Raw genomic sequence first — 23,028 nt, forward strand, 5'->3', positions numbered from 1 at the left:
GCGGTCAGAGGTTGGGGGCCACAGGTGAAGTCGCCTGTTGCCATCCAAATCTAGCAACACCAGAAAATCCCTCTTATGACAGACACCATTAGAGGAATAATCTTCTGCTCATTTGTTTAACATAGAAACGCAGCGGCACCCTCGGGTCGTGTGCACATAGAAACGCAGCGGCACCCTCTGGTCGTGTGCACATAGAAACGCAGCGGCACCCTCGGGTCGTGTGCACATAGAAACGCAGTGGCACCCTCGGGTCCTGTACACATAGAAACGCAGCGGCACCCTCGGGTCGTGTGCACATAGAAACGCATCGGCACCCTCGGGTCGTGTGCACATAGAAACGCAGCGGCACCCTCGGGTCGTGTGCACATAGAAACGCAGCGGCACCCTCGGGTCGTGTGCACATAGAAACGCAGCGGCACCCTCAGGTCGTGTGCACATAGAAACGCAGCGGCACCCTCGGGTCCCCCAGTACCCTCACGCTTTTACCTATGAATACGCCAATGAAAATCTTGGCAAACTTTGCAGCAAGACAAAATTAAAAAGGTAAATAAAGATTAATGCAATATAATAGGATTGGTCCCGGCACTCAGGGTGCAAGGAACGTTAAAGTGATGTGTGCTAGTACCCTGGGAGCAGGTACCTTCTTAATGCTACCACAATGTGTGTGTCTTTCCTAAATGTTTTATTGTTAAGGTCTTTAAAGTCTTTAATGTACAAGTTGATGCCCTATAGAGATTTGCTGGAGCCGGACCTCATAGGTCTCTTCATGTGTGCAGTCTTGAACAAGCACTTGTGTCAAGAGGGAAATAGACACCTGGCTACAAGACCTCCATCCCAAGAAAGTTACCATGAGAATGGGGAAATGTTGGATAACGAACCCTCCCCCACACACATCAAAGCCGAGTAGAGAGAAACAGCGAAGAGCAGGACAGTGAAGGGTCACCAGCTCTACAGAACTATCTAACCAACACAGGCCCACACACCACTGAGGGGGGAGGGAAATCCTCACACTGATAAACCCCAAACTAAGGAACACTAATACCCATGTCTACAACCCTTTAGTGTTTAAGTAACGTTTAGCCTAACGCCGACTTACTGTAACCAATGGCAGTTAATGCTTTAATATACCAATTACTGCCCTAGGCACCAACAGTGCGGCAGCGAATGGGTTATTACCTCTCCCCGCCCCTCTCCACCCCCCCCCCCCCCTCCCGGTCAGCAGCACTCACGATGCATTCCCGGACCCACTCGTGGAAGAGCTGCTCTCTAACCGACACATCTAGATCTGCTTCCATCCTCCGGCAGCATGGCGCCTCCGAGCTGTCTCACATCAGGGGGAGAATTATTTTCGGTCTCTCCCTGCAGAGTCCTCAGGGTGTTTGTCTCCCGGCAATCTCCTGTTGTAATGAGGCCGCTGCCCCCCTGTGTTGCCTCTGCAGAGTCCTCTGGGTGTACAGTATATATCTCCTGCAAGGCCCCTGCTGTAATGAGGTCACGCTGCCTCTGCAGTCCTCAGGGTGTTTGTCGCCTGTGACACCTCCTGTTGTAATGACGCCGCGCTCCCCTCTGCTGCCTCCACCGCTCTCCCCTCTGCTGCCTCCACCGCTCTCCCCTCTGCTGCCTCCACCGCTCTCCCCTCTGCTGCCTCCACCGGTCTCTGTGATCTGATTCTATCTCCGAACTAATCTCTTGTTACATTGTATCACCTCCGCGTTCCATCCTTAAAGGGACAGACCCGCCCCCATTCTCTCAACCTCAAATCGAACCGCATGCCGTACCGGATTGGTCAGGGGAGACGGAGAGCGTGAGCCTGATTGGTGAATTGCTGCAGGAGGGAGAAAACGTTGTGCCTGAGGGTTGGTGGATGAAGCAGATATTGATTATTTCTTCATACAACATTATTTTATATTTACATTGGCAAAAGTTTGTTAAAATATATATAAGAAAATTATTTGTTATATTTCCTGTTATTTATCTCTGTTATATTTTCTTATATATTTTCAGTTATTCTAATTGAGGGCTCACTAGCTCTACCTTCGTCCCACAAGACTAGAGCAATGTAATGACACTCGCTAGGAATGCAACCGTTTTATTTCCTATGTTAATAATAACTTTATTTTATATACTGTAGCACTTTGCTCACAATGGGACTCGAAGCTCACAACAGTGCACAGTCCCTGCACAGATAACAATTTTACAATCTATGCTGTTGGTGCCTGAGGCACAGGAAGACTTGCTAGGTCACAAGGGGCTGACAACAGGATTTGAACCAGGTTCCCCTGCCTCAAACTCAGTGTCATTGTTCTCAGTCAGTGCCTTTACTCACTGAGGCCCGTAATATAGTGCGCGCACGTTGTAGTTGGCTGCGGTTAGCCAGCCATTGTATGCTAGGGCTGCGCGCACGGCAGTGAGCGTAGAGCCGGGCGATAGCGGGGAAGACTCAAAAAGTAAGTATTCGGGCAGCTACCGCCGCTGTAATGTGTGTGTGTGTGTGTGTGTGTGTGTGTGTGTGTGTGTGTGTGTGTGTACAATGTTAATAAATATTTTATTCTTATTACCGTGTCTTTTTTTTTTTTTTTTAATATATAATAAATTACACATATACATACTGTATATACACATATACAAACTCACAGACCACTGCAAACCTGTCGCTCCCGGCAGCACGGACTACCATACACACAAAAAGTGTGCGTCACGTGCAAGCGCGTTCGCACAGGCGCGCACGCACCTACTATAGAACAAGCCTGAGCCACTGCTCCAGCTTCTCAGGTCTCTTTCTGTCAGGGGTTCTTAAATCCAGTCCTCAAGACGACCCCCCGCCCCACTCCCCCGACCAGGTTTTAAGGATATCCCTGCTTCAATTGAGCCACATGTGCTGAAGCTGGGATATGCTTAAAACCTGACCTGTTGGGGGGCATTGAGGACTGGGGTTGAGAACCCCATGTCTATGTAATGGAATGCCACTGTGTTTTTAGAATTAAACTATAGAATTCATTTGTTTTGTGTTTAGCTCTAAGTAACATACATATACATATACATCCCTGAAGAAACGGCAGGCATATGTGTGCATTTTGGACCCAATAAACCACTTTTATATGATTATCTCTTGTGCTGTGCCGGTGTATTGGATCTCTAGGGATCCTAACAGACATATATAATTGCATGCTGTAAAAATAGACCCTGTACTCCTTGGGAGTGGTCACAGCGGGAGATTGCAGGTTCACATGTTTTTGTCAAAAGATTGAACTTAATGACCCATACTTATGGGAAGAAAAAACATAGAGAAATTATTTAAACAATGTGTCAAATTGGATGTGGTTTGGGATTTCTGGTCACAGCGAGAGAACACACAGTCTGGAAATAAGCTGCTTTAGTGACACACCACATCGTATTCTTTGTGGTGGGGATACGTTGATGTCCCGGGAGCACCTAAAGATGCTTTCTTTCTTTACACTCTTATGTGATTTCCTGATGAAACTTTGTCTAGAGTCCAAAACGTTGGCTTATTAGAGTTAAAAAAGAAATACTTTGGACAAATATAGTAAAAATATTGTAAAAATATTTAAAATAAAAATTAGATTAAAAAAAATATATATATATATTATTATTTTTTTAATCTATATAGTAATATATAGACCATACGATAGCGGTTGCAACACGACATCAAGGGACAGCACACAGTAAGTAAATCATAAATTTTCTATATTTGATAGAAGACACAAAAACCGACGTTTCGGTCCCACTGGGTGCTGTCCCTTGATGTCGTGTTGCAACCGGTATCGTATGGTCTGTTATTGCTTGATGGGATAAGCACCAAAACTTATTTACTGGCAAATGGTGTGCCGGCTGTGCATTGTATTATATATATATATATTTATATATATATATATATATAAAATATATACACATATATATACACACACAACGGCTACCCATTGTCCCCCTATGCTATTCACCTTGGCCATAGAGCCACGAGCCTACTAGATATGAGCGATTCTGAATATCCCTGGCATCACCGTCAAAAAGGAAATATTTAAGATAGCTCTTTTCGCAGATGATGAACTGCTGACGCTCTAAAAAAACTCTCACCTCACTCCCAAACCTTTTCACAATTCAGCTCCTTTTCTGGATACAAAATGAATAACACCAAATCTCTGTCCCTTAGCATAAATCTTCCCAAAGAAGTAGTAAAACGTCTTCAAATTAACTTTGATTTTGAATGGAACCCGAACTCCATAAAATATCTAGGCCTTCAAATAACCAAAGATGATTCTACACTGTATATAACAAATTTTAGGCCCTTTGTCAATCACATAATAAAAGATCTGACTACCTGCAACCCACATACAATCAGGGCCGCTGACAGGGCGGGAGAGCCGGGACACGTGTCCCGGGCCCGGTGGCTGCGGGGGGGCCTGGCCGGCTGGTGCTGCAAGTTGGGGCCAACCTGTGGCCGGGCCAGGTTTCCGGTCCTCTTTCCGCCAGGCCCCGGCACTCCCACAGCTTATACCCAGGGGTATTTTTATATGGATTTGCAGGGTATTTTATATGTATTGCAGGGGGGGGTGTATTTTTTATATGTATTGAGGGGGGTTGTGGTATTTTTATATGTATTGGGGGAACGGGGTATTTTTATATGTATTGGGGGGTGGGGGTATTTTTATATGTATGGGGCGTCAGGTATTTTTATATGTATTGGGGTGTGGGGGTATTTGTATATGTATCGGGAGGTATTTTTATATGATTTGCAATTGAGTAGGGGTTAATATTAACTCACTGGTTCCTTGCAGAGGAGAAAGGGGGGTTGCTAGAGTAGCCATGTGTATTAAGCCTGGTTGCATATCTATGTCACGTGCTCACTTGTGTGTTGTTTGTGACGGTGGTATATTGGGACGGCTTGAGGAGAGATACAACTCATTTGAGGGACCCCTGCGGAGGTGAAGGGTGGGTCAGCTTGCGGGTTGTGTATTGATCCTGGATCCTGTAGAGGAGATATTGTCCATTTCATGGACCTTTGTGGAGGTGAAAAATGGGAGCACTTGCGGACGTGAGTATTAACCCTTGTCCCGTATGCAGGTCGCGGGCTAGCTGGGTGCCGTACGTGACAGCTTCTATTACTGATAATAAATTTGGAGCATGCTCCAAAACCTACATTTTTGACAAATGAAAAAAACCTCCCAACCAATTGGTCTTAATGGGGAAGCCTTTAGGAATACCAGGTGCCAGTTTTTGTTTTAGATTTGAAGCCTTCGTATAAATGACTTTCGGTTTTTCAGTGATATAATCTCTACGGTAAGGGTTTCCTCTCAATACGTTCCTGTGTTTTTTTTTTAAACAATGTTCTCAATTTTCGTTGCAGCTTCATTATATTGAGTAATGAGAGGAATTAACTGTTTGTCCCATTGTTTACTCATTTATCTGTTTGACTAACGATGGCATTTACTTTACAAACAAACAACAATTCATCTTGAGAACCGACAGACTCCTCACCAAAAAGCATTAAGTAAAGCATTTTTCAGTAAAATCTCCCCAAAGTATTTATTTTCATTTTGTACATTTGTAACTTTCGAAAACTCCCCTAATTTTGTTGTAAATTTTCTTATGTACAAACTCACTAAAAAAAACGACCCACAGGTTTTACGCCACATGCTAAGAATAACAAAAAATAAATAAACACTATACAGAATGTATTTCATCACACATAGGAGGAAATCCATGTATATTTCCATAGGGCAAAATCATCAACATAAACAAACACAATTATATTATGGCTACTTCACAATTCAGGTCACCTGTAGAACGTGTAGGCTGTTTGGACTGGAACATGGGAGTGACTAATTTAATTAAATGGCAACTATGATAATTACACAAAGCATGACTGTCATAAGGAATATTCTTCTGGTATGTTTTAATTTATTAATTGGTTGCTCAGATGCGGGCATATTTTAGTAGGTATCTTCATGCACGGGTTTATAGCAAACTGTGAGCCTAAGGGGTAACTTCTATATACTCCGAAGCGTTCATTCGGGCTGTTTTCAGCCCCAAATCTCAGATGAGATTAATGGATATTTTTTTTTTTTACCGAAAATGACCCACCCAGCTGCTTGGAAAGGTATACAATTTACCTCCAATGCTTGCAAAGTGTGGTGCATTGTAATGTGAGAATAAACATAATAACTTATATGGGAAACTGCAGTGACTCTGGGCGAGCACAATAATAACACCGTGTCAGATGGGGGCAGTTTGTCCCTTCTTGAATATCCGGTGAGGCTGCTTCCCAGCGCTGGAGAAGATTTTAGTGCCCTTCATCTGAAAAGAGCTGATCTCTTCTCAAGAACTGGGAAGTAGCCCCATAGCATTGTGTGTAGGGGCTTTTATATCCACTATGTTGGACTGGTTTCTTCATTTGTAAACATAGATCTTCTAACACATCTTAAGTTGTATTCCCCTCTCTCTCTGTATATAATACAGTGTACAGTATATGATGAACAAAACAGACCTCTTTGGCACTTAGGACTAAATAAACCACAGTTTGTGTCAGTTGTAGTCTCTGGAGAAAACCTTGAATCCTGGGAATAATGAGCACCTCAAGAGATGGGAGACAAAAACATAATACGCACTACCATAGTGCATGACCCAGGGACAAAATTGTGAGGATTCGGGGGTCACGGCGGTCCCAGCGTGACCTCCCCTCACCTCTCGTTGCTCACGCTGCTGCGGGACGTCTCCCTCGCCGGTCCCGCCCGTTCCCCGTGGTTGGGGGACTTCCCCGTCGTCCCAGGCGGGCGGTCGCTGCTCCGCGGGCGGGTGGGACTCAGGCGGCTGCTATTGCTCCGTGGCGCGCGGTCCCCCTCGTTACGGTGCGTGCGCCGGACCAAGTTAATTTATTCACTGCTTCTGCAGTGAAGCCACGCCCCCAGCTCACGCGCAGGCTGCAATCCTACCCCAAAGCTGCTCACCTGTATACTTCTCAAGGCAGCCTATCCAGGACAGCTCCACGCGCTCCTCCAGGTCTGCCCCCTCTTCCTATTCGCCAGCCGCACTATATAATGCCTGTCTTGCCATTCCCACATCGCTCGACATAGTTTCCACTTGTGGATGTCTACTTGGGCTTTCGTCTTCTATTTGCTACGCAGATTACGACGCGGCTTGGCTGACTATTCTCTTTGGTTCTTGATCCCGGCTCCCTCCTGACTACGCGGCTTCTCACGTCTCTCGATCTCAGCTTGGACCCCGACCCTCCGGATCTCTCCTCTCCCTGACCTTGGCTAACGGCAACTACTACGTCTCTTCTTTACCCGGTACCGGCAAGTATTGCTATAGCTATATCCACCTGGCCTGGCAACACCAAAACACCAAACTCCGGACACGCTCCTTCTGCTGCGGGTGCGTGCACATATACGTCCCCACCTCACTACAAGGGACGGGTCTGGTCTGCGGGCAGCACCGGCGTAACACAAAATACCGATATAAACCAGGTACACTGGCAAAGGTAAAAAAATGAATACTCCATATGGAACAACATGTAGATATATCTCTACTAAAAATTGTATATATTACATACAAATATGTGCACCCAATGGTAACACAAATGTAGCCAGGTCCCCTCCGGTCCCCCTCTCCTGGGGGCTGTTGCGGGTGGCGACAAGCTTGCCGGCAGCTCCCTCTGTACGGCGCCGCCATTGTTGTATACGCGCGCAAGGGTTCGCGCATGCGCAGATGTGGTGTTGCGTTAGTATAGGGCCTTCCCGGTTCGCGCATGTGCAAATGCAAGTGCGGCAGCCATTATAGTGTCGCGAATGCGCAGTACGCCATGCGCACGCGGTCCCAATGATAAGTAGGCTGCAGACAGACTACAACTCCCATGCTTCATAGGGAGATGCTGCCGCGTGACTCACCACAACAAATGGGATGGCTGGATTGCTCCTGGAAGGGAGGAAAGAGTATTGCTGCTTGGAAAGGTATACAATTTACCTCCAATGCTTGCAAAGTGTGGTGCATTGTAATGTGAGAATAAACATAATAACTTATATGGGAAACTGCAGTGACTCTGGGCGAGCACAATAATAACACCGTGTCAGATGGGGGCAGTTTGTCCCTTCTTGAATATCCGGTGAGGCTGCTTCCCAGCGCTGGAGAAGATTTTAGTGCCCTTCATCTGAAAAGAGCTGATCTCTTCTCAAGAACTGGGAAGTAGCCCCATAGCATTGTGTGTAGGGGCTTTTATATCCACTATGTTGGACTGGTTTCTTCATTTGTAAACATAGATCTTCTAACACATCTTAAGTTGTATTCCCCTCTCTCTCTGTATATAATACAGTGTACAGTATATGATGAACAAAACAGACCTCTTTGGCACTTAGGACTAAATAAACCACAGTTTGTCTCAGTTGTAGTCTCTGGAGAAAACCTTGAATCCTGGGAATAATGAGCACCTCAAGAGATGGGAGACAAAAACATAATACGCACTACCATAGTGCATGACCCAGGGACAAAATTGTGAGGATTCGGGGGTCACGGCGGTCCCAGCGTGACCTCCCCTCACCTCTCGTTGCTCACGCTGCTGCGGGACGTCTCCCTCGCCGGTCCCGCCCGTTCCCCGTGGTTGGGGGACTTCCCCGTCGTCCCAGGCGGGCGGTCGCTGCTCCGCGGGCGGGTGGGACTCAGGCGGCTGCTATTGCTCCGTGGCGCGCGGTCCCCCTCGTTACGGTGCGTGCGCCGGACCAAGTTAATTTATTCACTGCTTCTGCAGTGAAGCCACGCCCCCAGCTCACGCGCAGGCTGCAATCCTACACCAAAGCTGCTCACCTGTATACTTCTCAAGGCAGCCTATCCAGGACAGCTCCACGCGCTCCTCCAGGTCTGCCCCCTCTTCCTATTCGCCAGCCGCACTATATAATGCCTGTCTTGCCATTCCCACATCGCTCGACATAGTTTCCACTTGTGGATGTCTACTTGGGCTTTCGTCTTCTATTTGCTACGCAGATTACGACGCGGCTTGGCTGACTATTCTCTTTGGTTCTTGATCCCGGCTCCCTCCTGACTACGCGGCTTCTCACGTCTCTCGATCTCAGCTTGGACCCCGACCCTCCGGATCTCTCCTCTCCCTGACCTTGGCTAACGGCAACTACTACGTCTCTTCTTTACCCGGTACCGGCAAGTATTGCTATAGCTATATCCACCTGGCCTGGCAACACCAAAACACCAAACTCCGGACACGCTCCTTCTGCTGCGGGTGCGTGCACATATACGTCCCCACCTCACTACAAGGGACGGGTCTGGTCTGCGGGCAGCACCGGCGTAACACAAAATACCGATATAAACCAGGTACACTGGCAAAGGTAAAAAAATGAATACTCCATATGGAACAACATGTAGATATATCTCTACTAAAAATTGTATATATTACATACAAATATGTGCACCCAATGGTAACACAAATGTAGCCAGGTCCCCTCCGGTCCCCCTCTCCTGGGGGCTGTTGCGGGTGGCGACAAGCTTGCCGGCAGCTCCCTCTGTACGGCGCCGCCATTGTTGTATGCGCGCGCAAGGGTTCGCGCATGCGCAGATGTGGTGTTGCGTTAGTATAGGGCCTTCCCGGTTCGCGCATGTGCAAATGCAAGTGCGGCAGCCATTATAGTGTCGCGAATGCGCAGTACGCCATGCGCACGCGGTCCCAATGATAAGTAGGCTGCAGACAGACTACAACTCCCATGCTTCATAGGGAGATGCTGCCGCGTGACTCACCACAACAAATGGGATGGCTGGATTGCTCCTGGAAGGGAGGAAAGAGTATTGCATGCTGGGACAGGAAACTGTCAGTCAAAAACGGGGCCTGAATGGTACAGGTAGTGTCCATGGAGCTGTGCTCCGGGGACTAGGTCAGAAGTTACCCCCAAGGGACCAGTTAGTCCCCTGAGACACAGTAGAGACACTTATTGTAATTGCTGTAGGGAAAGCCTTAAGATAGGGACCTTTCCACAGTTAGCATTAGTGTGAGAGGTGCTGCAGGACATTGCCTGAAGGACAGTGCAGCTTGTTATCTGAGAGCAGATCAGGACTCCATATTAGAGACTGCTTACAAGGGATCATCCGGCTGGAGGCCCCTTCAGAGAAGTCAGTCTGCGGAGCCATTCAAGTGAGGAGCAACATACCGCGCTGCGGGACCACGTCGTGGAGTGACAGATTGCTGCTGGTTATCCTGCTCTGGACCTCGACCAGGAAGGTATTAATAAGTGCACCACCGGGCCCCAACGCAGGGAAACGCGCTATCCCCTCACACACTTTGAGAGAGAGACACTCAGTGGTTAAGTGCTATTAGACATTCAGTGTTTGGGGACATTCACATGGACTGTGTATTATTGAGTAATATGCTGGGGTTCTGTTACTGTGTCATGATATGGTACATGCATTATATGAGAGTTAGTAAATACTGTTCTTATACAAACGTGTGTAATTACTGAGTATGTTGGTTCCGGTGAGGGAATACTCCCACCACGCTGGGATACCTTACCGGTGGAGGCGCTGTCCGTATAATAAGTGTATCCCAGGCTCCCAGTGGCGGAGGCTCAGGCCTCCTGTTAGCCACACAGGTAAAAGCAGCACGAGTAGATTCAGTACCCAGGGGGTACAAGGGCTACACAACTTAAAAACAATTGGCTGCAGTTGGCTCCGTCAGCCGCTCCTCCGCCGTGGGTAAAAATTGAAAACCTACTCACATCAAGTGGCTAGGTCATGTGCCTTAGTGTGGAAAGTGTCACGAGCTTCTCGGATCTCCGTTCCTCTGTGGGTGCTTGACTCCGGTCACACTGCTCTGCCTCGCCGCGCTGACTCCTTCGAATCACCACCGCTCAGCTTTTCCTGGTGACGTCATCAAGCTAGTACTCCACTACGGTGTCCGCGCTGTGCCACACTTCCTACGCGTTTCGAGATGCAAAGTAACTGGTCTTTTCTTCGGGGGTAAGAAGAAGGTCTGACGGAGCCAACTGCAGTCAATTGTTTGTATGTTTTGTTACCATTGGGTGCACGTATTTGTATGTAATATATACAATTTTTAGTAGAGATATATCTACCTGTTGTTCCATATGGAGTATTATTTTTTTGACCTTTGCCAGTGTACCTGGTTTATATCGGTATTTTGTCCCTGGGTAATGCACTATGGTAGTGCGTATTATGTTTTTGTCTCCCATCGCTTGAGGTGCTCATTATTCCCAGGATTCAAGATTTTCTCCAGAGACTACAACTGAGACCAACTGTGGTTTATTTAGTGCTAAGCGCCAGAGAGGTCTGTTTTGTTCATCAATTCTATACTGGTTGCGAGACACCCAGTGGGACTTTTTAGGCTGCTAATTGGACAATTATCAATGGACAGTGTCACAGGGTATTAAGTTGTTGATTATTGTTGCTCACTAAAGTCACTTATCATTTTATATTGATATCACATGGTTGATTTATGTTGATTCACTTTTATTTATATTGGTATTAGCGCTTTTTGTTTGCACTAATCTATCACTTAGTGTACTTTGTATATATATATATATATATATATATATATATATATATATGTGTGTGTGTGTGTGTGTGTGTGTGTGTAGCAAAGATAATATATGTAGCAGACGTTCTTGCACCTGCTGATGCCTTTTCGCAAGTTGTATGTCTTGCATACATCTCAAAATGCATCACTCATCTTCAGCTCAACCAGTAGAGGAATCCATGTATCAACTAAGGGCAGCGGCTTCACTACGCCGTAAGGGGCCCCAAACTATTTTGCAGCATCATGACAATGCAGCGCCATGATGATGCAGCGTCGATGGATGAGGGCTGCTCTGTGGCTCCGATGTGCCCGAGAATCCCCGGCGGTAGTTACGGCACTGACTAAGGGTAGGGTTGCCAGACATTTAGTATATATGGGATTGTTCCTTATTTCATTGCGTTAACCCCGAAAGGTCTGAAGGGACTCATAATTGTCCCGTATTTTAGTGCCTTGACACAGGGCCACCGACAAGAGGGAAGAGCTGGGACAACTGTCTATGGAGGGCCTCCCCACCCACCAATCGGCGCCAGAAGTTGTACCCAACGTCCGCATCCGGTGCAGTATCGGAGGCCTCCCCCCCAAAAGGTAAATGTGTGTGTGTGTTGTGTTGTTGTGGGGTCGTGTGTATTGTGGGAGGGAGGGCGTCCCGTAAAAACTTAAATGTGGCAACCCTAACTAAGGGACTTATTATAGATTGTCTGAAGCAGCTGTTTGCAGACGAAAATCCCAATTGAAGTCAAGGATCATGAACAACTCCAAGCCACTATTAACGAGAGTTGCTGCATTGTACACCATTATTTTGTTATTTTTAAACTTTATTGAAAGCATTTAAAGGGAATAGGGATGGGAACAGAAAATAGAAAGGGGTGGGGGGGGGGGGAACAAACATCTCAGTTGGTTAAAATGAGGGATTCCGGTTTTCAGTGTTTATTTTTATTTTTTCATTCGTTTTTTATTTAATTTTTTTATATTTTTCTATATGAAAAAAATAATAATATATAACAATAAAAAATAGCAAAACAGCAGTATTATTCTGTGTTTAGCTTTTTTTTCTTCTTCATTATTTGGGATCTTTGTTCCGGGGCAAGATCTGTGTGCCAGGGGCAGGAGGATCTGTGTGCTGGGGATCTGTGTGCTGGGGACCTGTGTGCAGGGTCAGGAGGATCTGTGTGCTGGGGATATGTGTCCCCGGGGCCGGGATATGTGTGCACAGGGGCAGGGGGGAGGGGTGGATCTGTGTGTAGGGGGATCTGTATGCCGGGGGCAGGGGGATCTGTGTGCAGGGGGATGTGTGTGCTAAGGGCAGGGAAGGGAGGGGATCTGTGTGCCAGGAGCAGGGGATCTGTGTGCTGGAGGCAGGGGTTGCTGTACCTGTGATGTCACGTGACCCCAAAGCGTCATTTGACGCCGCCTTGTCATGGCGACGTGACCAGAAGCTGGCTGAATCCCTCTAAGTTGAGGTTGCAGAGGCCTTGCGCTGCCCCCTGGTATTTAATTTAAATGCCTCTGCAACCGCCCACGCCCCCCCAGAAAAATCCCGTGCCCCCCACAGGGGGGCATCCCCCCAGTTTGCGCACCTCTGTGTTAGGGGTTAACACTGTAGCACTGCCTGCTATTACCAGGAGTTGCAATGCTAGGCCATAGGAATATAGCAGGGACACCGTTTGAGTGTGTATATATACACATATCTTCACTGTGCACAATTCAAATTAAGGTCCAAAACTTTTTAATTTATTACACCAATCACTTTATTGACTTAAAACCCTGATTATACAGTGTACATTATAAATAGAACATAAACATTTATATTCACATAGATATAAATTAGAGCGGAGTTTTTCTTCTCTTTTTACCTACTAAATATGTTCAGTTTGAGGGTAGGCAATTTACTATGTGGTTTTATCACGTGACGTCACCAGCTCTCCAAGCATGAGCGCCGGGTGTCCTGTCTAATTTGCAAGCGGGCACTGGGGGCATGTTGAGCGCGCTTCAAACTCTTTTTTTTTTTTGTCTCCCCAAGCGCCAAACTTGGGAGAACGTGTGCCCACGCGCAACAATTTAAATTGCAGGAACTAAACTCGGCAAGTGCCGCGCGTTCAGTGCTAACGTGAACGCAGCCTTAAAAGCAGCTTCACAAATGCCAATCGGCGGCTTCACAAGTTACTCTAGGATTTTTAGACCATTAGATAAGACTTTTCCCTTTTTTCCCTTTCATGCAGCGTTTTATATTTACCAGTCACCGCTACAAGAGATACTTTATTCTGTACTGTTAGTGTTTTTTTCTCGCTAGTGAAACAGTCTAACGTTATTGGCAGATATTTGCATTTGACCTAATTGTGTGTCACTAAAGAGGCGATGTGTTGTCGACAGTGCAGCTGGAAATAAAATGTGATGTGACATAAGGAAGTAAAAAAACACAAATGAAAATCTTATACACCAGAAAAACTGAACCAATGTAACTGCTCACACAGTGCACATGCATCCAGTAAGTCTTGCTAAAGAAAGCCATCATATATTTTGCATGGAATACTTGATCAGCCCGGTATGCACATATTTTGCTAAAATTCCCGTGCTGCTCTGCTGGTTTTGTTTTGTGTTATGATCCGTAACGTCATCTGTATAATAAAAAAACATGGTGCCTGCTAAAGATCACCCAGGGGGAGAAACTTGCGACAAGGTTGCCATCTAATGGCCAAATGCATATTAACATGCTGAATTAATAGGATCAGTGTTTCCCTATCACTGGCCAGACATAGAAATTGCTTCACTGTGCCTCAGTTAACAAACAACACACAGAATCCCAGCAAGCTCTTTTTGGGAACCCCTGAGCAACCACAAAATATATATGTATATAAGTGTCAAGAAGGAGAGCTACTGAGCGTGGCAAATGTATACAGCAAGCGACAGCCCAATGCTACATCCAATATGACAAAAATACACGCCATGGCAACGTGGCGTAAAAAATGACGCCGCTGAGTCGAGACGTCACGTTGGCATGGCAGCGTGACCCCGCCGACATCATTTGATGCCGGAAGCCGGAGAGGAGGTAAGGGAGGGTGGGGGGCGCGAGCAGGGAGGGATGCAGGAGGGGGGGGGGGGGCCCGAGCAGGAAAGATTGCACAGCGCTGCTATATGCAGGCAGCAGGGGGCGTGGCAGAGGCATGGCCCGTGACATCACGTAAGCGGTTCGCCCTCATTGGCTGAACCGCTTCACGTGACGTTGACGTCACACGGCCATCGCATGGAGGGACAAATTCATGTCTCTCCAGGATTCTGCCTCACCGTTGCGCCTCCGCGCGGTCGTGCGCACGATGTGCCCCTTCACGGAATGCAGGTAATTGCTTTGGTGGTTTGAATGGGACTGCAGGGACCGGGACCCCCACCCCCCCACCCCCCCACCGTGTTAATCCTATAGGCCAGGGTTTCCCAAACTTTTTTTTCCGTGACCCGGTTATTTTTGAACTTCTCCTTCGTGACCCACTAAAAATTTTATCGCCTATACTGGCCTATAGGGCCTGCACAGACACACACACAGCCACTGATACACACACAGACACACACACGCACACAGCCACTGATACACACACAGCCACTGATACACACACAGCCACTGATACACACGCAGCCACTGACACACGCAGCCACTGACACACACACACTGATACACACACAGCCACTGATAAACACACACACGCAGCCACTGACACACAGAGACACTGCTACACACAGAGACACTGCTACACACACACACACTGCTACACACACAGAGACACTGCTACACACACACACACAGACACTGCTACACACACACAGACACTGATACACACACACACACAGACACTGATACACACACACACTGATACACACACACTGATACACACAGACACTGATACACAGACACTGATACACAGACACTGATACATACACACACACACACTGATACTGATACACACACACAAACACACACACTGATATATACACACACACACACAGCCACTGATACACACACACACACACACACAGACACTGATACACACAGACACTGATACACACACACTGATACACACAGACACTGATACACAGACACTGATACACAGATACTGATACACACACACACACACTGATACTGATACTGATACACACACACAAACACACACACTGATATATACACACACACACACAGCCACTGATACACACACACTCTGATACACACACACAGACACTGATACAGATACACACGCACACAGCCCCTGATACACACACACACACACACACACACTCGCTCTCCCCTATACATACACAGACACAAACAGTGAATTACAGGCAATGACGGATGTGAGTGACTGGAGGAGGAGGGGGGAACTGGGTGGGTGGGAGGAGGGGGTGGACTGGGTGGGTGGGTGGGAGGAGGGGGTGGACTGGGTGGGTGGGTGGGAGGAGGGGGTGGACTGGGTGGGTGGGTGGGAGGAGGGGGTGGACTTAGAAGGGGGTGGACTGGGTGGGTGGGTGGGAGAAGGGGGTGGACTGGGTGGGTGGGTGGGAGAAGGGGGTGGACTGGGTGGGTGGGTGGGAGAAGGGGGTGGACTGGGTGGGTGGGTGGGAGAAGGGGGTGGACTGGGTGGGTGGGTGGGAGAAGGGGGTGGACTGGGTGGGTGGGAGGAGGGGGTGGACTTAGGAGGGGGTGGACTGGGTGGGTGGGTGGGAGGAGGGGGTGGACTGGGTGGGTGGGTGGGAGGAGGGGGTGGACTGGGTGGGTGGGTGGGTGGGAGAAGGGGGTGGACTGGGTGGGTGGGTGGGAGAAGGGGGTGGACTGGGTGGGTGGGAGGAGGGGGTGGACTGGGTGGGTGGGTGGGAGGAGGGGGTGGACTTGGAGGGGGTGGACTGGGTGGGTGGGTGGGAGGAGGGGGTGGACTGGGTGGGTGGGTGGGTGGGAGGAGGGGGTGGACTGGGTGGGTGGGTGGGAGGAGGGGGTGGGTGGGTGGGAGGAGGGGGTGGACTGGGTGGGTGGGTGGGAGGAGGGGGTGGACTGGGTGGGTGGGTGGGAGGAGGGGGTGGACTGGGTGGGTGGGTGGGAGGAGGGGGTGGGGTGGGTGGGTGGGTGGGAGGGGGGACTGGGACTGGGTGGGTGAGGGGGGTACTGGGTGGGAGGGGGGACTGGGATGGTGGGAGGGGGGGACTGGGTGGGTGGGAGAGGGGACTGGGTGGGTGGGTGGGAGAGGGGACTGGGTGGGTGGGTGGGTGGGAGAGGGGACTGGGTGGGTGGGAGGGGGGGACTGGGTGGGTGGGAGGGGGGGACTGGGTGGATGGGAGGGAGGGGGGGACTGGGTGGATGGGAGGGGGGACTGGGACTGGGTGGGTGGGAGGGGGGGACTGGGACTGGGTGGGTGGGGGGACTGGGTGGGAGGGGGGACTGGGTGGGTGGGAGGGGGGGACTGGGACTGGGTGGGTGGGAGGGGGGGGACTGGGACTGGGTGGGTGGGGGGACTGGGTGGGAGGGGGGACTGGGACTGGGTGGGTGGGAGGGGGGACTGGGTGGGAGGGGGGACTGGACTGGGTGGGTGGGAGGGGGGACTGGGACTGGGTGGGTGGGAGGGGGGACTGGGTGGAAGGGAGGGGGGACTGGGACTGGGTGGGACTGGGGACTGGGTGGGGGAGACTAGCACTGGGTGGGTGGGAGGGGGGACTGGGACTGGGTGGGTGGGAGGGGGGACTGGGACTGGGTGGGTGGGAGGGGGGACTGGGAGGGTGGGAGGGGGGACTGGGACTGGGTGGGTGGGAGGGGGGACTGGGACTCGGTGGGTGGGAGGGGGGACTGGGTGGGAGGGGGGACTGGGTGGGAGGGGGGACTGGGACACTTGGGTGGGAGGCAGTGACTGGGTGGGTGTGTGGGAGACGGTGGGTGGGTGGGAGACGGTGGGTGGGTGACAGTGACTGGGTGGGTGACAGTGACAGTTACTGGGTGGGTGACAGTGACTTTGACAGTGACTGGGTGGGTGACAGTGACTGGGTGGGTGGGTGACAGTGACTGGGTGGGTGACAGTGACTGGGTGGGTGGGTGACAGTGGGTGGGTGGGTGACAGTGACTGGGTGGGTGACAGTGACTGGGTGGGTGACAGTGACTGGGTGGGTGACAGTGACTGGGTGGGTGGGTGACAGTGACTGGGTGGGTGACAGTGACTTGACAGTGACTGGGTGGGTGGGTGACAGTGACTGTGTGGGTGGGTGACAGTGACTGGGTGGGTGGGTGACAGTGGGTGGGTGGGTGACAGTTGACAGTGACTGGGTGGGTGACAGTGACTGGGTGGGTGACAGTGACTGGGTGGGTGGGTGACAGTGACTGGGTGGGTGACAGTGACTTGACAGTGACTGGGTGGGTGGGTGACAGTGGGTGGGTGGGTGACAGTGACTGGGTGGGTGACAGTGACTGGGTGGGTGACAGTGACTGGGTGGGTGGGTGACAGTGACTGGGTGGGTGACAGTGACTTGACAGTGACTGGGTGGGTGGGTGACAGTGACTGTGTGGGTGGGTGACAGTGACTGGGTGGGTGGGTGACAGTGGGTGGGTGGGTGACAGTTGACAGTGACTGGGTGGGTGACAGTGACTGGGTGGGTGACAGTGACTGGGTGGGTGGGTGACAGTGACTGGGTGGGTGGGTGGGTGACAGTGACTGGGTGGGTGGGTGACAGTGACTGGGTGGGTGGGTGGGTGGGTGACAGTGACTGGGTGGCAGTGACTGGGTGGGTGACAGTGGGTGGGTGACAGTGACTGGGTGGGTGACAGTGACTGGGTGGGTGGGTGACAGTGTGGGTGGGTGACAGTGACTGGGTGGGTGACACTGACTGGGTGGGTGACACTGACTGGGTGACAGTGACTGGGTGGGTGACAGTGACTGGGTGGGTGGGTGACAGTGACTGGGTGGGTGACAGTGACTGGGTGGGTGACAGTGACTGGGTGGGTGACAGTGACTGGGGTGGGTGACACTGACTGGGTGGGTGACAGTGACTGGGTGGGTGGGTGACAGTGACTGGGTGGGTGACAGTGACTGGGTGGAGTTACTTACCTTGAGGCCGGACGCTTTCCCCTGCTGCCCCCGATATCCCCTGCTGCCCGGGACGGGAGGTGGGCTTGGGGGCACGGGAGGTGGGCTCGGGAGGGGGTGGCACGGGAGGTGGGCTCGGGAGGGGGTGCCACGGGAGGTGAGCTCTGGAAGCGGGCCGCGGGAGGAAGCGGGCCGCAGAGGAGATAGTACTTCCGCCTCCGTCCCACATTGGGAGCGGGGGGGGAGGAAGGGAGCTGTCACTGCTTGCCCTGCGCATGCGCGCGGGACCGCAGGGGGAATCGCTGCTATTTTTTTTTTAACTCGAGCGGCGGGAGGGGGGGGCTGGGAGAAGACACCGCGCGGCCAGCCTCGCTGCGACCCGGCAATTTTGGTGCCGTGGCCCGGTGCCGGGTCGCGACCCACCATTTGGGAAACGCTGCTATAGGCCATTAAGAATCTTACGGAAATGTTGAGGCAATATTGAGGCATTTACTGTGAGACTGCCCCAGAATTTCCCAAGTACAAGTGTTCTAATACTCGTGGCTGCATCTGTAATCACGGCCTCAAGTAGAAGTTGGTGCTGGTCTTTCTACACAAATATTATATCGTTTGTAGTTTGATGCAGGCAATTATTTTGTAAACATGAATGGGAACTGTGTGTGTACTAGTCTAAAAATTGGCAGATATTTGCAAACCAAAATGTATTGTGCCATGTAATCGGTTTTATAGACCGCAGATAAATCAAATGTAAAGCACGCCTCCTGGTCATGAAGGTACGTAATGATACAATTTTATTTTTTATGTATGTAACACTTCCCCCCCCCCCATCGCAGATGGAGACCCTGTGGGGAAATCTACACTTGTGTTACCGGGTGTGGTGCGTTACCTGATAGGCTCACAGAAGGCCTGAACCTCCGCCACCCATTGATTGGACCCTCGGGCAGAGTTAGGAATTGGGGACCGTCTTCCTCGCTTATGGCATGGCCTACCTTTATTATCATGGCACTCCATTGACGGAGGGAATCATACTTTCGCCCTATGACCCATGCTTGCGCCAGTCCAGGGAGTTTGCGAACATGCTCCTGGATGTCTAACGCGAATGTGTGAGCAGGAACTCCGCCCACATCGACCAGGCCGTTCGGGGTCGGGCTAAGCTTTGTGGCCCATGCGTAGACCTCCTGCCTTAAGGGCACCCACATAGTGGAAAATTAACTTGGACAATTTTGACTGAAAAATAGGACAGGGCACCCCAGGTCTGAGATCTCAGCAGCGCCTCCAAATGTAACACCTTCCCCCCCCCCCTATCGCAGATGGGGATCCTGTGGGGAAATCTACACTTGTGTTACCGGGTGTGGTGCGTTACCTGATAGGCTCACAGAAGGCCTGAACCTCCGCCACTGGGAGCCTGGGGTTACCTGATCTTTCGAACACAGCGCCACAGCGCCTCCACCTGTAAGGGTTCCCACCTGAGTGGGATGGTCCTCTTACAGGAACCACAATAATAAAACACGCACACAGTGTATGCTAACAACTGTTTTACTATTACTACTTATAACTCGGTACCCTGTACCACACAGCAAGATGCATATAAACACACCATGGACGTGCACCAGGTGCACACATCAGCATAGGTATTCCCCAAAGTACCTTATGTCCAAACCCCACCCCACCAAGGTAGCGGCGGCCATTACAGATCGCGCACGCGTCCCCATAGGAAAGAGGGCCATGGAGGACTACAGCCCCAGAATGCTTAGAGACAGACAGGCCACCTGACACCAGGGAGCCAATAAGGCTTACAGCTTTCCCTGAGAGGAAAGATACATTGTTGTGTGCTGCAGTGAGGAAGCAGAAGAAGCTGGGACACAGACAGGGGAGGGGGGGTAAGTGTAGAGAGCAAGTGGCTCATACACTAGGCCAGACATTCCCCCCTTAGGCCCCAGCTAGGCCCCAATCACCTCAGCTTGTGGTTACTACAGGGACTCCCCTTAGACAGGGACAGGATCCTGTAGAACCCAGACAAGTGAGGGTACAACCAGGAAGCGTGGATCTCCTGGCATGCTGTGAATGTGAATCACTCTCTGCGGCTGCAGAGATAAGAGACTTTCTAAAGGTGGATCACTCCATGCGGGAGCCACCCACCGCCAGGCAGAGTTACAGGACATCGCTGAGGAGATCGCAGAGCGGCGGATCCTTTGTGAAGAGTCTGCAGCCCCAGGTGCTGGAGCACTGGGGTAGGTATCGTATTTTAAGTGCACCAACCTACCGGTACATCAGGCGCTGATCCGCCTATAGGTTTTGGGTTTCTTAGAGGACTCGTGGGACTCTGGGTACACGGTGTTGGGGAGGAGTAAGGTGTAAGGGTATAGCCCAGTTAGGGTCAAGGTTATTGCTGCCAGCTAGTGGCAGAGGGTGACACGGCTGTGTTGCTATTATGTGATGTATGTGTTAAGTTACAGTCTGCATATAGTAAAGACCGTTGCTATTTTACATCCAGTGTATGTGTTCATTTGAATGTGTCCTGCGAGGAACAACTCGCGCTCTGCTGGGAGCCATCGCAGGTGGAGGCGCTGCACCATATAGTATTGTTCCACAGGATACACTCCAGGCTCTCACTGGCGGAGGCTTAGGCCTCCTGTGAGCCTAACAGGTAAAGCACCACACCGGGTAATACATATAGATCCCCTCACATGCACCCTATCTGCGATTGGGAGGGGGAATATGGGTTACACTTATAAAGCTCTTCAGTGTGTAGCATTTTTCAGGCACATATACTGAGCCAAAAAAAAGAGCTCTGTTTACATTTTGGAGCAGTGAAAGAACCAGGATCACAAGACTCTCAACACTGGAAGGGACGTGACCCTGCTTCAAAGGAAGCAATTATCAGGAATCCTTATTTGATGAATCTGAGGATATATTCAATTCTGCCATCTCTGCCTGACCTTCATCCTTCTGGATAGCCATTGTGTCTCTCTCACCTCCCCCCAGTGTCTCTCTCACCTCCCCCCAGTGTCTCTCTCACCTTCCCCCCAGTGTCTCTCTCCCCTTCCCCCCAGTGTCTCTCTCACCTTCCCCCCAGTGTCTCTCTCACCTTCCCCCCAGTGTCTCTCTCACCTTCTCCCCAGTGTCTCTCTCTCCTTCTCCCCAGTGTCTCTCTCACCTACCCCCCAGTGTCTTTCTCTCGCTCCACCCCCCCAGTGCCTTTCTCTCACCTTCCCCCAGTGTCTCTCCCCCTCCCCCACTATGTCTCCCACCTCTCCATGTCTCTTTCTCTCCCCCTCCCCCCAATGTCTCCCACCTCTCCAGTCTCTCTCCCCCTCCCCCCAATATGTCTCCCCTCTCCATGTCTTTCTCTCCCCCTCCCCCAATGTCTCCCACCTCTCCATGTCTTTCTCTCCCTCCCCCCAATATGTCTCTGACCTCTCCATGTCTCTTTCTCTCCCCCTCCCCCCAATGTCTCCCACCTCTCCATGTCTTTCTATCCCCCCTCCCCCCAATTTCTCCCACCTCTCAATGTCTTTCTCTCCCCCGTCTTCCACCTCTCCATGTCTCTATCCCCCCCCCCAATATGTCTCCCACCTCTCCTTCTCTCCCCCCTCTCGATGTCTCTCTCCCCCTCCCCCCAATGTCTCCCACCTCTCCATGTCTCCCCCCCCCCCCCCAATGTCTCTCGTCTCACACACACTTCATCACGTGGCATTCAGCAAGTCAAAGCCTGTGCAGCATGAGCTATGCAGCACAGCGCCACCTAATGGCTGCAGGAGAAATTGCAGCTACATACGGCTTTTCTCTCTGCAAAATCGCCCCCGCTGCCTGCGTCCCCCCTAAACAATCTTGCGCGACCCACAGTTTGCGCACCTCTGAACTATAGAATGGTTTAAGATGTTCTTCTACCTTATCCCATATGAACAGAATTGACTGCGAAGCATTAAAGATTTGATGTAAAGGTAGATTTAGAAATGTAGATTTCAAATGGCTCACAAATAAGTTATGTTGTGCTTTTAGTACTGATCACACTGTATTTAATGTTACACTTAAACTGCTTCAGTATCACAGGCAAATGCTACATGTCTAGTCTTTATTTTGTATTAACAAGTTAGCACATTTTCAATCAAGTGCTGATGGTCCCATTTTTACTAGGCAGTGCTATGCCACAAGATAGTCAGTTTCTTGTGATATGGCACTGCTTAATAAATATGGCCCTACATGTGTTTGGATTGTCCTAAAATGTTCAATGGTTCAGCAACGCCTCTTTCATTGGCAGTCACTCACTCTCCCTCCTACCCACAAATTAATTTATTTTCCTTACTTAGTAAATTATAATCCCAGCATTATTCAAATAAGTAAAAAAATTATGTTAATTTGTATAGGTTTGTGACTAAGAGTTGATCTCCTATTTACAATGTTTATCTACCAAAACAGTTGCACAGAAAACAAAAAAAATTGAAAGACTCA

At 50.3% G+C, this 23,028-nt stretch overlaps 1 protein-coding gene and 1 long non-coding RNA gene across 2 annotated transcripts in view; one reads left to right on the top strand and one right to left on the bottom strand.

Annotated features, from left to right (window-relative positions):
* LMBR1L (limb development membrane protein 1 like) overlaps window positions 1-1,687 on the bottom strand; it is a 47,545-nt gene extending 45,858 nt beyond the window's left edge. Inside the window, exon 1 of the mRNA XM_075591249.1 lies at window positions 1,230-1,687. Within this exon, the coding sequence (XP_075447364.1) occupies window positions 1,230-1,295 (66 nt within the window). The 5' untranslated portion in view covers window positions 1,296-1,687. The remainder of the gene's footprint in view (window positions 1-1,229) is intronic.
* Window positions 1,688-9,842: 8,155 nt separating this feature from the next.
* On the top strand, window positions 9,843-12,381 carry LOC142491098 (uncharacterized). Its single transcript, XR_012800280.1, has 3 exons — window positions 9,843-10,228; window positions 11,983-12,121; window positions 12,230-12,381. It is a non-coding gene; the product is annotated as an uncharacterized LOC142491098 (long non-coding RNA).
* Window positions 12,382-23,028: the final 10,647 nt, after the last annotated feature.

This window comes from Ascaphus truei, chromosome 3 (assembly GCF_040206685.1).
Source record: "Ascaphus truei isolate aAscTru1 chromosome 3, aAscTru1.hap1, whole genome shotgun sequence".
Classification (NCBI taxonomy): Eukaryota; Metazoa; Chordata; class Amphibia; order Anura; family Ascaphidae; genus Ascaphus; species Ascaphus truei.